Raw genomic sequence first — 14,557 nt, 5'->3', positions numbered from 1 at the left:
AGCTGATAAAAAAACCACCCACACTGTTGAAATATTACATTCAAAAAATGGTAAAATTAAATGCCATAACCCTACCAAAACCTTTTAACCTTTTCACTTCAAAGAAAAACTGAAAAAACAATGAGCTGATGCCAAATTTATATTTTGACGAAATAGCATTTTTATAGAAAGAGCACTCCATCAGAAAATGTTGAACCAGCTGCAAGGGCTTTATCTACAGATTACCGAGAAGAAAAAATATTCTATTTTGCACTGTTCAGATTAAAAAATAAGTGACGTTTTACATACTAATTTCTGGCATACTTAGATTACTTCTGTATAAGTCTCTCTTCGTGCACAGCCAGCTTATTCTCTGCCATAAAATATAGCAACTTTGCTATTTAGTTCAGTTACTTTATCCTATTAGTTAATAAATGGCTCAGGACTGAGAAAACTTCTGCAAGCACAAAATGGCTTAAGTCCAGCAGATGGATGTGGATGGAGCCTTTTTTATTTATACCGGAGGAAATATTTTCTCGATTATATCAACATAGCTGCAGCCCTTTACATTCCTGTTACTTCCCCTGAGCATTTCAGGGTATTACCCATATTTTATGAGTGGTTTTAAGCTTTTGGATACTTTTGAAAGGAATATTCATCTTCACAAAAATCACTTTCCGGTTGCTAGCAAGCTAATAGACACCATTCTTCAAAGTAGAAGACTGAAAAATTTAGGTGAGTATTTTTCTTGAAACAAAGAGAGAAGTAGAAAAATACTTCGTTTAAGAATCTACTGCAAATAAATCTTCCTGAGGTTTTAAGCCTAGAAGGGTTTAATCTGAGAAAGGTCTACAAAATTCCTCTGGGCAAAATACATAGGAATAACACATCAAGTTAGGAGCAATGGTACTTGTAAGAAAAGAGGGAAGAGTAGCAAGTAGCATTTGTCAGAAATTAACTGTCTGTCAATTCATTAAAGGTATAGTGTTTCTGGCACCAGTCCTAGAGCTGCTTTCTAGCATTGTTTTAAGCTTGGAACATCATGAAAATTCACCTTTTCCACCACCACCCCTACAACCGCACATACCCATCCTCTCTGCAGCCTGCTTGGCAAGCCTAAGGGACACTGAAGTCCCAGATCCTTAGCTCGTGTTGTCTCTCAGCAGTTTGCCTTCCCAGGGCTTCCCAGATCCTCACTTTCAATCCAATCAACTGATAAACTTTGAGGGCAGGGCTTGGGAGCCTGGGAACCGCTGGAGTTCCAAAGAACATGATTCCTCTCTAAACTCTCAGATGAAGCCCATCCAGTACTTTGCTCTTCCCTGTGAGAGGAAGTAGGACACCAATGTGGCAAAGAAAGCCAAATGGGAAATCCCAAATCCAACACAAAATAGTGACCTCGCTGTGCCAGCCCACATGGGGCTTTTCTGAAACGTTGGAAAGGATGTACACATTCTGAGCAGTCACTGCCAATATCTTTGTTTAGTACAAAGTTCACAGCTCTGCCACAGATTTCAGTTTTCTCCAATGAACAGTGCAATATTGTATCAACAAATCCTACTAATCATCATCTCTGTGACACACCACAAACGTGCTACCAGTCTCAAAGACAGGGACTGAAATTCACTCCGGCCGGGCAGCCCCCTTCCAGCTGTACAGCAGATAAAAAACACTTGCCATGCACATTTCAGCATCTACTTACTTGCTGAGCTTGCAGGGACACAGCAGCTGGGGAGCAGCTTGAGGGGGGTAGAGGTCCATTAACCAGTTCATTGCAACAGGCACAGCCAAGTGACAAGAGAGCAGGCTGGCAGCCTAAACAAGACATAGCTCTAAAACCCCTCTTCCAGATGACATTATAACATAGAAAGCAGCTGCTCCCATGTCCTCTTCCCCACTCTGCATTTTCTTCTCATTCTATCTCCACTAAAACAAACATTTGAAGTTGTTACACTGCTGGCCTTTTTTTAATTAACTTTTTGATGTTTTATTTGCAGGATGAGTTTAACAAGTAAGAACTTTGCTACTTGTTTATCTGAAACAACAGCAAATGAGAAAAGCCCAGTGTGAATGACTCAACACTGACTGGGAGGCTTAATAAATACCTATGCTTTTAATTTGATAAGTTAGAATAACACATAAATTAATACACTCAGATGTTTGTCTTTCTATAAATGTGCAGCCACATAAAATATCTCCCCTTCCACAAGCAAAATTGAATATAATAAACAAATTTTTTAACATCAGTTCATGTATTAATTAAAAATACAAGAAGCTTAGGCCAGTATTGCAAATTCCCAGCACTCAAAAACTCTGCCCTTTGCTGGGGTTTTGAGGGTTAACCCAAAACACCTTTGCTGAACAAACACAAACCAATTTTAATGCTTAAAACACATCAGGAATCAACAAAGTCAAGTTGCTGGCTTCTGATATTGAGCTCACATTGCATGTCATCAATAAACTTCATTAACTTGGAAGTAACTTCACACACCTTCACACAAAGCAATGTCACACCTTAGCTAAATAAATCTGAAGCAATCTTAGATGAGGGACCAGGCTCCCAGGGAGCATGATCACTGACTGAAATGTAGAAATCACCTTCCTAAAATAGGCGCAGCTTAGCATTTTAAACATCAAGACAGGTGGCCCAATCTCACCCCTTGTGTTTATCTGCACACTTGAAAAGTGGCCAGGGAAGTATTAACATGCATACAAACATTTTATGATTTTCACAACAAAGAAGTAAGAAAGAAGAAGAGGCTGTTTTGTATTGAGACATGAAGATACAATTTCTTGATGAACATTTAGCCTACTCACTTGTACCATGTTACTATTTAGTATATTATTACTTAAAGTGAGAAGAAAAAAAGGTTACTAACCTGTGGGAAGAGAGAGTAAGTCACGTTGTCGATAGTAACAGAATATAAAAATTCCCCATCAAACCAGAGGTTCTTTCCCATTGGGGAGTTCAGCTTTGTCATAGCAAAGAGTTGTGCAGGGTCACAGCATTCTTCCAGCAGTTTCCTAGTGAAGGCAACCAAAAAAGAAAGAGCTGTATTAATTAGAGCCTTGGCACACCTTCTCTAATGACCACCCACCACACCTAAGACCCTGCTGCTCTCAGACGCTCCAAAGCAAGCCATTTATCTTCCCAGCCAATGGATGCACCATGAGTGACTATTTTACTTACAGATGGGCCAGAAAGCCTGACTTTATTTCAGAAAACCTTAGAAACAGACAGTGAAAAATTTTAACTTCTATTCACTTTTGAGTGGCATAGGAACAGAATGAAGATTCAGCAAAGGAAAATTCCTCCTTTACAACCTGTTCTAATGAATGAAGTACTGATCTCCAACACATACAGAAATCAGAGAACTCCATTGAAAATCAAGTTCAAGCTATATGAAAGTTCAGTACCAAACCTTAATCACGAAAAGCAGGCCTCTTAAAACCCCACAGTTACCTAACTTCTGCATGGAAAATTTTGGCATCTCTTTCCAGTTACTAAATATCCTTGTGCTACATTTACAGCAGCATTGGAGCCTGCCTTCTAACTGAAGTCCGACTTGAGTCATCCCTGTATGACAGATATATATATATAGTGAATATTATACTTCTCGTTTCCCCAATTAAATGCATATCCTCTTACACATTCATTTCCCCAAAATACTTATTACTCAGCTCAACTAGAAATTTGAGAGCTGGTAAGGTCGTTGAAAGTTGTATTAACCAAAAATTCCGTATCACAGCAAACTCAGTAACTAACATCCTAAAATACAGAATGACAAAAAGCACCAGACATCTACTGGACAGGAACATCCTATCTTTCCGAGCCCCATATGGAAGTAGCTCTCTAAAGAAAAAGTGACACTCACATGAGTTTTTATACATAATAGATGTATGAAAAATATATGTTGCAGAATGATGTCATTACAGTATAATAATATATACATTTTTCGTTTATTTCAATGAGAAGCCTAAAGAGAGTGTTGCCATTTCTAGTGGCAGCATGAGTTGCAAATGGAAGGCAGAAAAACATCAGTTATTAGTAACTACTAAAATGCTCAATATAGCTGTTCTCTGTGAAAGAGGAGATTTTATTTAAACCCATGAAATCATTCACAGAAGTGCTTACATTTTTTAGCTTTTTTTAAAAGTTTTCACTGTAATCTTAGCAGAAGGGGAAACAGCTCAGAAAAAAACAAACTAGGGTTGTCAGTGCTATTTGTTAGCTTTCCTCACTGGGGAAGGTCAGTGATTTGCCATGGTTCAGCTCCAGGCAGCTGCCCTCACCAATACCATAAGCCCCTGGGACACTTCCTCACATGGAAGAAGGCTCTCAAGGCACAGCGAGGATGCAAGTGTGCAGAAATGGGATGGAGGGAAGAAGAACCACTCCTCTCCCAAAACAAGTACCTGAGAACAGCCTTTGCATATGACATGCAAGCAGATTAAACTGTTAAGAGGAAGTAAATTACACAAGATAACTGGGTACCATATTGTGTTGTAAGCCAAGAGTCATCTTCCATGAAGAGCCACAAGATAAGCTCTCATCCTGTAACAGACTGAGCAGCCCCCTTGTCCCCACAGACAGTCTAAGAGGCGAGTGATTTTCGTGAAGACTTTTATATATCAGAAGTTTATGACAGAGTGCTTCATGGCTCAAAATGTCAATATTTTGTCCATTTGACCCTGCCGCACTGCACTGCAGAGCATGATGCTCCACCACATATCCAGACTTTACGTTGTGAGGGTTCACGGCTTGTAACTGCAGAGCACACTGCTACTCAGACAGGAAAGAGGATGGAGGATCTCTCTTCACAAGGAGCTACATGGAGAAGACAAGGGGCAATGGCTACATGTTACACTGTGAGAGGTTTCATCCTGATATTAAAAAAAACAGAAATTACAGTGAGAACAATCATTCCCTGAAACAAGTTCCCCAGGGATGTGGTAGAGTCCCCATCAGTGGAGGTTTTTGAGACACAATTGGACAAGGCAATAGATAGTCTTATCTAGGCTCCATTTCTCATAGATGGTTGGACCACATAATCTTTCAAGGGCCTTTCCCATTTTGATGGTTCTGTGATTCTGGAACCGTTTTTCCCTTATACTGCCTGTTGCAGAGCTAGTTTGCCTCCCTCTGAGCATAAAAATGTGTTAGCCGGAGCAGCAATTTCCATTCCTAGAAACACCAATGGGTCTACCTATACTCCCCACAGAAAAGCTTCACATCATCCTCTTGCTGATGTCCAAATAAAGCCTCCATCACAGAACTGTGAAAATCAAACTAGAGGAAATTTGAAATCTCTTGCCAAATAACCTTTGCAAAACAGCTTAAGACAGGCATGGAATATTGTTCTAAACAAAAGATTTGAGAGCGGAGATTTTTCTGGCTGTCCACAAGCTCCAGTTCACAGCCTTCGGAAAATTATTTCAACTCTGTCAAGTGGAAGACAATTTTTGTCTATCTTTCTCCTCCTTTTCTTTCTATCCCCACAGCAACATTTTCAAGAAAGCATAAGGTAATCCAAGATCAGTTGGAGCCTCAATTCTTCATATAGTTGTTTGTTATACAAGTGTATAACAATATTAAAATTTCCAAGTGAAATCCTGCAACTCTGGAAGTCTGGTCTGAGCAAGAAGCACAAAAATAACACATAACTCAGTGGAAAAGCATTTAGGGAATGGCTTAAATTAATGAATCTTCCTTAGCCAGCATAAACTAACAAGCTAAGGAGAAGCTCTCTGTACAATTAGACTAGACATATATACCTACTCCTTCCCTTCTCCAAAAGTGCATTCTTCTGGCTCCCCTTCATCAATAAACTTGTTATGAAAAGCAGTAGGTGCCTCCTGGAAGGTCCACAGATAGGCAGGTCACTAGTTCAAGTATGCATCTGTATGTATTAGCATAAAAATATTGTGCACTCACTTGTGCTTTCTGTCAGAAAAGAAAAATTATTAAAAGTCTCACATTATTCAGTCTCTTTCTGATCCAAAATCCCAACATCATAAAGTGGGAAAATCTCCATAGGAAAACATGCATTAAACAGCAGAACGAATTCAAAGGTGAACCTGTATAGGATACTTTGCAGGGAGTCTGAACTGATTTTGCCAAGCTTGAGTAAAATATACAGCTGAAATGTTATGATAGAGTTTGCAAAACTGTAACAGCTTTTAGCAAAGGGTTCCAATTCACTACAAGCATTCCCTCACTCAAGGACATAAATGATATACATTTGACTCAAAGTTATCTCCAATTCAGCAGAGACCTGTGTATGAGAAGAGTTAACGACTTGAATATCGGTATTGAGAACACACTAGGGGCTCTCAAATCTGAGAGTACTTAAAGGGTAAATCCCTACTTGTAAGAGAAGCAGAAAAAAAGTTACTTTGAGAATCCCACTTCAGATCTCTAAGATTTCAGCAGGAAAGGGGCACCAAGCAGGCCGTTAACTACAAGGCAGCACTAGCACTGAAGTGGCTTTGCACAGCAACTGAAACAGCAACCTATGCACAAGACAGGAGCTGGGCAGCAGTTTTGAGATGCTAGCCATATACCCCATGGCACACATCACTGAGGTTATCCCAGCAGACACCGCACACTGAAAGAAGCAGAATGAAATAGTTGGTGCCAAGGATCCTAGATCCATATTACCTCATTTTCATGGGATTTACTGCAGACTAACTCTAGTCTGATTTCAGAAAAAGCCTGTGAGCGGCTGTAGCACACAGAGTGCATTACTGAAGTGCAGTAACTAGGGATAATTAGGAGATTTGACTCAGAAAAACACTTCTGACCAAAAGGGTGATACAGATGCACCCTCCTCCATCTGAAAACAGAGAGAAAGCCAGACCTCCTTGCAAAGTCTAAACCTAAATTCATACTTAAAGTCGGTGAAAGAGCTTGCATAAAAATCCTAAACTACTTATCCTTAATCTTAAATTAATAAAGTTTTCAGATGCAAAATGACCTCTCTGTTATTATTCATATGTCCCAAGTCCAGGGACAAGGCACATTTAATTGATAAACTATTAAGCACTCTTTCACTGCCAGTAATTCCCAGGAAGGAGTCATCCATCTGTAACTGCAACCTGCACCTGGTTTGCTAAATGGGTCTATTGAAAAATGGGAAGCTTAGCAGGAAACCCAGGCTGCTCTGTCTCCTTGGCCTGTCCCCTGGATCAGCTGCTGTCCTGCTCCTTTCCTCATCTGAAAAATTTATCAGTAATATTTTAATGTTGTCTTGCAGATCACTGGTTAAAAGAAATGCAGAGGATCAATCTGAGCAGGTTCACACTTGCACACATCCTGAACTCATCCATCTGATGACCTCATCCAAGAACAGAAAACGTATTTAGCCCCATAACTCACCTCCAACAGTTACAGTTATAAAACAGTCCTCTCATACAGCCACATAATGGTTATGTTTGTGGCCATTTTTTTCTCCAAGCTGGTAACCTGAGAATTTTACAGCTCTATAGAAGCCACTCAATAATAGTAAAATCACTGACTCAATTGCAATCAGTGTGGTTGCATGAGCTTGAAGCTACAGTTTGCATTTGGGCTCTCAATATTCTGTGAAAACATCATTAGTTGGGTTTGGTCACACACATCGAATTTCTCTTTCCTAAAGAGCTCAATATAATACTTGCAATTGGGCATTAGCCTGAAAAAGTCAGAGGTTTTTATGTTTTCATGGTGTTTAAGTTCCTTACTATTCCAGAGGTTCAAGGCATGCTAGACTGTGCCTTAGGCAGGGCAGAAGACAGCCAGTTTAAGGGAACACAGTGGAATGTAGCATTCTCTTATCAGGGTAGATAGTACACACATCAGTCTCTTACTTCATACACCTAACTTCCCCTGTACCAAAGCTGTGGGTAGAACACAAGTAACCACTATGAATTTACTAGGGAGATGAAGGAAAGAGGCTGATGTCTTTCTGCTACCACCAGATGCCAAGGGACACACTGAATGAGCTGCAAATCACACAACACAGAGCCACGTGCTCTTCTTCAAAACCAAAGCTGGCTTCAGCCTTGTCTAGTCTTTTGGCACTACTCTTCTCACAGAATCCACAGAATCACAGAATCCCAAGGGTTGGAAGGGACCTAAAAAGATCATCTAGTCCAACCCCCCTGCAAGAGCAGGGTAACCTACAGTACATCACACAGGAACTTGTCCAGGCGGGCCTTGAATATCTCCAGTGTAGGAGACTCCACAACCCCCCTGGGCAACCTGTTCCAGTGCTCTGTCACTCTTACAGTAAAGAAGTTCTTCCTGATGTTAACGTGGAACTTCCTATGTTCCAGTTTACACCCATTGCCCCTTGTCCTATCACTGGATATCATTGAAAAAAGCCTAGCTCCATCATCCTGACACCTACCCTTCACATATTTGTAAACATTGATGAGGTCACCCCTCAGTCTCCTCTTCTCCAAGCTAAAGAGACCCAGCTCCCTCAGCCTCTCCTCATAAGGGAGATGTTCCACTCCCTTAATCATCTTTGTGGCTCTGCGCTGGACTCCTTCAAGCAATTCCCTGTCCTTCTTGAACAGAGGGGCCCAGAACTGGACGCAATATTCCAGATGCGGCCTCACCAAGGCTGAGTAGAGGGGGAGGAGAACCTCTCTTGACCTACTAACCACTCCCTTTCTAATGCACCCTAAGATGCCATTTGCCTTCTTGGCCACAAGAGCACATTGCTGGCTCATGGTCATCCTCCTATCCACCAGGACCCCCAGGTCCCTTTCCCCTTCACTACTTTTCAGCAGGTCAACCCCCAACCTGTACTGGTACATGGGGTTGTTCTTCCCCAGATGCAAGACTCTACACTTGCCCTTGTTAAATTTCATCAAGTTTCTCCCCGCCCAACTCTCCAGCCTGTCCAGGTCTCGCTGAATGGCAGCACAGTCCTCTGGTGTGTCAGCCACTCCTCCCAGTTTTGTGTCATCAGCAAACTTGCTGAGGGTGCACTCAGTTCCCTCATCCAGGTCATTGATGAAAATATTAAACAGCACCGGTCCCAGCACCGACCCCTGAGGAACTCCACTAGTCACAGACCTCCAGCTAGATTCTGCGCCATTGACCACAACTCTCTGCCTTCTTCCTTTCAACCAGTTCTCGATCCACCTCACTACTTGATCGTCAAGCCCACACTTCCTTAGCTTATCTATGAGGATGCTGTGGGAGACAGTATCAAATGCCTTACTGAAATCAAGAAAAACTACATCTACCGCTCTACCATCATCCCTCCACCTAGTCACTTCCTCATAGAAGGCTATAAGGTTGGTCATACATGACTTCCCCCTCATAAAACCATGTTGGCTGTTCTTAATGACCCCCTCATCCTTGATATGCCTAGTGATGGAGTCAAGAATAAGTTGTTCCATCATCTTTCCAGGGATGGAGGTAAGGCTGACCGGTCTATAATTACCCGGGTCCTCCTTCTTGCCCTTCTTATAGATTGGTGTGACCTTTGCCATCCGCCAATCCTCAGGCACCTCGCCCATTTCCCACGACTTACCAAAGATGATGGAAAGTGGCCTAGCAATGACCTCCGCCAGCTCCCTCAGCACCCGTGGGTGCATTCCATCCGGACCCATCGATTTACAGATGTCCAGTTTGCATAGCTGATCCCTAACCCAATCCTCATCTACCAAAGCAAACTCCTCCTTTGTCCTGACTCCTTCTGGGGCTATAGAAATCCGGGGCCCTCGGGGAGAGTCTGCAGGAGTAAAGACAGAGGCAAAGAAGGCATTCAGCACCTCTGCCTTCTTTATATCCTCTGTCTCCAGGGTACCCACTTCGTTCAGCAGTGGGCCTATATTGCCTCTTGTTTTAGTTTTATTTGCTATGTATTTGAAGAAGCCCTTTCTATTGTCTTTAACCCGACTAGCAAGATTAAACAGTTTTGCAAGATTCTCCATAACAGACTCCACCCCACCTCAGGTGAAATTTAAAACTACTCTCAGCACAACTATTCAGGAATATGATCTCAAAATTGCCCTCCTAAGAACATCATGGACAACTACCAAAAGAATAAGAGAAAGCCAATGCAAATGTTCTTGATATTCACAAAAGTATATCAATTTGTTTTTTGGGGGGAAATCCATACTAGTTTAAGCTCTATCTAAAATTAAGGCCTTTGCCAAAACCAACATCGAAATGAAGACATTGCTCTGCTCAAGTTCATTTCTAAAAACCCTTGAAGAATAGGTCTAAATACAATTAAAAAGAAATATGAAAAAAGAGCAGACACTGCAGAGCAGGACAGAGAAATAACCTGATCTATTTCCCAGTCAATCTTTCTGCAAGATGATAAGATTTTATGAAGACTAAAGTCATGACAGTTTTTCACCTTACATTTATTATGTTGCTGTTTATTAAACTTTCAGCATATTTCAGTGCCTCCTGCAGCAGTTCCTGGTGTCTGGACTTTACAAGGATCATGTGATATTTACCCTATCTTCCTCAAAAAAGGAAAAAATCAGGACAATAAAAGGTCATAGGCAGAAGCAAATCATGTACTGAACTGCCTGGTGCTGCAACATCCATGAACAGAAACATACTGCAGAGACCAAAGGTACTTCTCAGAGTAAGGGCAATTTCTTCCTTGGCTTAGCAACACAGCTGTGTGTGACTTTTTGAAGTAAGAAATTTTAGCTGTAAACTGCTGGATGAGTTGCTATAAATTGCCAAATAGTTTGTGGTGGAAATTCTGAAATCAAGCACTGTCATCTTTTCTACATCATTGGTATCTTTTCTTTAGAACCTTCTTCCAGGTCTTTCTGAAGTGCCCAAAAGGGAAATGAAGTATTTTACTTAACCGGAGAACACTGTATCTTTGGGTTTTCACTATTTATTTTAAAATCACTGACAAAAAAATTGGTACTACCCATGTGGTATAGTTAGCAGTTCTGTTTTCCAGACTGCAAAAGAAATACAAAACTGTCTTTTTTCTCCTGTGTATTAGGCAACCCTATCCTTGCTACACTGGCCCAGTACAAATAAACCCAGCTGCCTTGCAGCAGGCAAAATCTGAGCTGTCAGCCCTTAGAGCTGTAATGGCTGTTACATCAGTGTAACATCCTAACTTGTGACTGATTTTGTCCAGCTCTTTGGAAAATGTGTGCATTTTTTTTCCTCTAACCTCCTTCCAAACAAGCATCAAAATAGTGCTTAAAATTTCAAGGATCTTAAATCTTTCATCATTTTCAGAAGACAGCAGTAGCAATGGTATCAAATAGCACACTTTGTAATTCCCCAAACTTGCCTAAATTCTGTTCTCTGGAAATTGAACTGTGGCTCAGATCAACCTCTGAATCTTCAGATTATTTCAGATTATTGAATCTCTACTAGACTCTCCTTTGAATTTGAACTCAAATTTCAGGTAGCTTGATAAAGATACACAGTTACTTCAGTTGATTATGAACCCTCTCTTTGATCAAAAAGCTGTATTTTAAGAAAATTAATAAATACACTTTTATACCACTGTAAACAGACATGGATTCTTTTAATAGCATCACATCAATTTATTCCATACCTTCATTAATTTTTTAAGTGCAAAGGAGCACTAAACTGTGCAACGTTTAGATTGTAGGAACATTGATGAGGCCAAATTTGACAGGGAGTATCTTTCCTATTCAACCATGTTTATGAACTAGAAAAAAAAAAAAGGACATTTCTCAGTGAATAGTACCTGAACATCTGACAAGACTTAAATTTACCTGTCCTCCTGCCAATTATTCTACTTACAAACTGAGTAGATTTAACCTGTAAAGCAACTGGAGCACATATTGTTAGCCTCTTTTCAGAGAAAATACATTTTGGTTCATGCAAATTGCTTCAAACTGCTATGCACAAAACCTTCTTATAAACTTTGAAACATAAATTATAATGTATGAATTATAATGTATGAAACAGAGTATGAATTCTAGTATTCAGTCAGATAACGTTTTTCTAAGACTCTCATACCAGATGTATAAAGAGCTATATGTAAGGAAACCACCACAAATTGTGACTTGCAATAGCAAAACCAGCACTGTAGCACTGCTCTATTACTCATGCAGTAAAATATACTGGAATGCAGGATGCCTTTGAGTTGCCTGCATTGTTCCGAATGAAACCCCTACCACATCCAGGAGAGATGGTAGCAGTGACTTGTCATCTCAACTAGGAACTGCAATGAACAGCCACATTCCCTCGAGAAGTGACGAATTTGAGCACGAGCTGATGGCTTCCGGGCAGCAGCCAGCAGCTCAAGAGAAATGACCTCACATGATGCTGGAATTCACTGGCACTGCACCAGACTGCAGCTTTGCTTTGTTAATGCCACCACCACCAGCCCCTAAATACAACTGTCTGAGGACACATCTGAGGTGTCGTGGTTTAAACCAATCCACACAGGTCATCCACTCAGCCCCACCCCCGACCCTCCCCACTCCCGGAGGGATGGGGAGGAGAATCAGGAGAATGTAACTCCCATGGGCTGAGATAAGAACAACCCAGTAACTAAGGTATAACACAAATCACTACTGCTATCACCAGTGATAATATTGGTAAGAGAAAATAACAAGAGAATACGATACCACCACCGAATGAGTTCGAGCCCCCCGAAGAGAGACTGTGCCCTTCCTGGTAACTCCCAGTTACCTCCCTGGGCATGACGTGCTGTGGTATGGAATACCTCTTTGGCTAGTTTGGGTCAGGTGTCCTGTCTCTGCTTCCTCCCGGCCTCCCCTCGTGCCCAGCAGAGCATGAGACTCACAGAGTCCTTGGCCAGAATAAACATTACTTAGCAACAATTAAAAACAATCGGTGTTATCAGCTCTCTGCCCAGGGTGGAAGTCAAAACACAGAGCTTGCACCAGTTACTAAGAAGGAGAAAAACGGCTCCTGGTAAACCCAGGACATGGGGGAAGACACACGGTACATCTCACTTCATTTACAGTATCTGAAATGTAAACACTTCCATCCAAGTCACTCTGAGGCTGTTTTGTAGCAGAGAGCGCTTGAGGGTGTGATTCAGCTCAAACTCAACAGACACCTGTTTTCTCTCCAGTGACCATAAAAAGACAAGCTAGCTTAGATGGAATCATTTATGTTTGGTAGTTTAATTCAAATCCATGAAGCCCAACCTAGAAAGCCTACCGAGGCTTCTACAGTTAACATGTGCTGCGACACAGGGACTGTAGGCCTTCTGCCTGTCTACAGCATCTCACAGAAGGATGCTATTTGCCAGCAGCCACACCTGATGATCTTCCAGCTCTGTTTGTACAGCCCTCACAGCCAGCTGTCAGAAAGATGAGATGGCACAACTTCATGAACTGGTAGTTCTGCCAAAGAGAACTCAGAGGCAAAGGGGAGTGGGGCAGTAGGAACAGATTAATTGCTTCATGTGCTATTCTTCTGGCTTTTCAATCTTATAAACCTGGCAGGAGGAGAGCAGCTTTCACAGAGATGAGGTGAAATTAGTGAAGCACTGTCTTGCAAAACAGCAGAACCATCAGCTGAGGAAGTTATGGTACATGACAGTGCTGCTAGAGGTGGGGGGAGAAATAAGCTGGTCTCACCGCTTCCCTCGTTCCTTTCAGCAAAATTGCTGCTTGCTTTGCACCATTACAAAGAAATACTTGGCTTCACAGGGGCACAGGCTAGCAGTATTCTTCCAGGAGAAGATGCACTAAAAATAAATCAAGCAGCTCTAATCTTACATTTGAGCTCGTAATATCTAGAGTGATGACACATGCCACCTAGATCCAAGCAGTCACTACAGTGACTTCCCCACCTGCTGCTGCAACTCAGTTAAAATCCCTGTAAGCATAATATAACACTCCTCACAAAAGTGCCCCCATGCTCCAATCCAAGAAAGTCCATAGGGAGCCCTTTACTACTTTGACCAGTTAAGGTCATGCCCCTCCATAGAAGGTGAACTGCCACAAGTAGTAGTAGTAGTAATAATAATAATAACAATTCCTTCATAACACAGATTTAAACGCCTTGAAATGCCTAAAATCTGAGAACACAGACATGAAAAGGAGGGGAATAATCTTCCACTCATCAGTCTGAGAGCTTTTAGATGTAAAAGCTGTAGGTAACCAGGCAGCCATTGCTTATACATGGGACAGAGACAAGACAATATGTAAAAGCATCACATGAAAAGGCATGAACGAGCTATATATTTTCAAAGGCATATGAAGCTGCACATTTTGGGGGAAGCTTTAATCCATCAAAGACATATGAATAGATCTACAACTGAAGGAAGCCCTATTTTGAAGAGAAACTTGTTCCTCTCATTTTTCAGAACCTGTATTCTACATCTCAAAACTATCAGTTGTGTAGGAGACAGAGTGAGTTTTGCCTGAAGCATCCACCTGATGCCCTGCCTGCAGGACAAGCCAGCTGACCAAACAGGGGGCCAAACAAAATCAGAAACCTCAGTTTTGATCTCTCTCTTCTATCCAGACACTGTTTTTCATGAGACCTGTAAGAATTTACTGCCTTTAAGACTTCAATTATTCTGTCTAATTGAGATGAAATTAGCCAGAAAGGCTAATTCATAAAGCGGGTGGC

At 41.4% G+C, this 14,557-nt stretch overlaps 1 protein-coding gene across 1 annotated transcript in view; it reads right to left on the bottom strand.

The window, feature by feature from the left end:
• ST8SIA1 (ST8 alpha-N-acetyl-neuraminide alpha-2,8-sialyltransferase 1) overlaps positions 1-14,557 on the bottom strand; it is a 131,496-nt gene that overhangs the window by 93,635 nt on the left and 23,304 nt on the right. Inside the window, exon 2 of the mRNA XM_065684416.1 lies at positions 2,859-3,003. Coding sequence (XP_065540488.1) covers positions 2,859-3,003 — 145 coding nt within the window. The remainder of the gene's footprint in view (positions 1-2,858; positions 3,004-14,557) is intronic.

Source organism: Lathamus discolor, chromosome 1 (genome assembly GCF_037157495.1).
Source record: "Lathamus discolor isolate bLatDis1 chromosome 1, bLatDis1.hap1, whole genome shotgun sequence".
NCBI lineage: Eukaryota > Metazoa > Chordata > Aves > Psittaciformes > Psittacidae > Lathamus > Lathamus discolor.
Note: the sequence above shows the minus strand (reverse complement) of the source record. Positions and strands in the feature narration are given on the sequence as shown.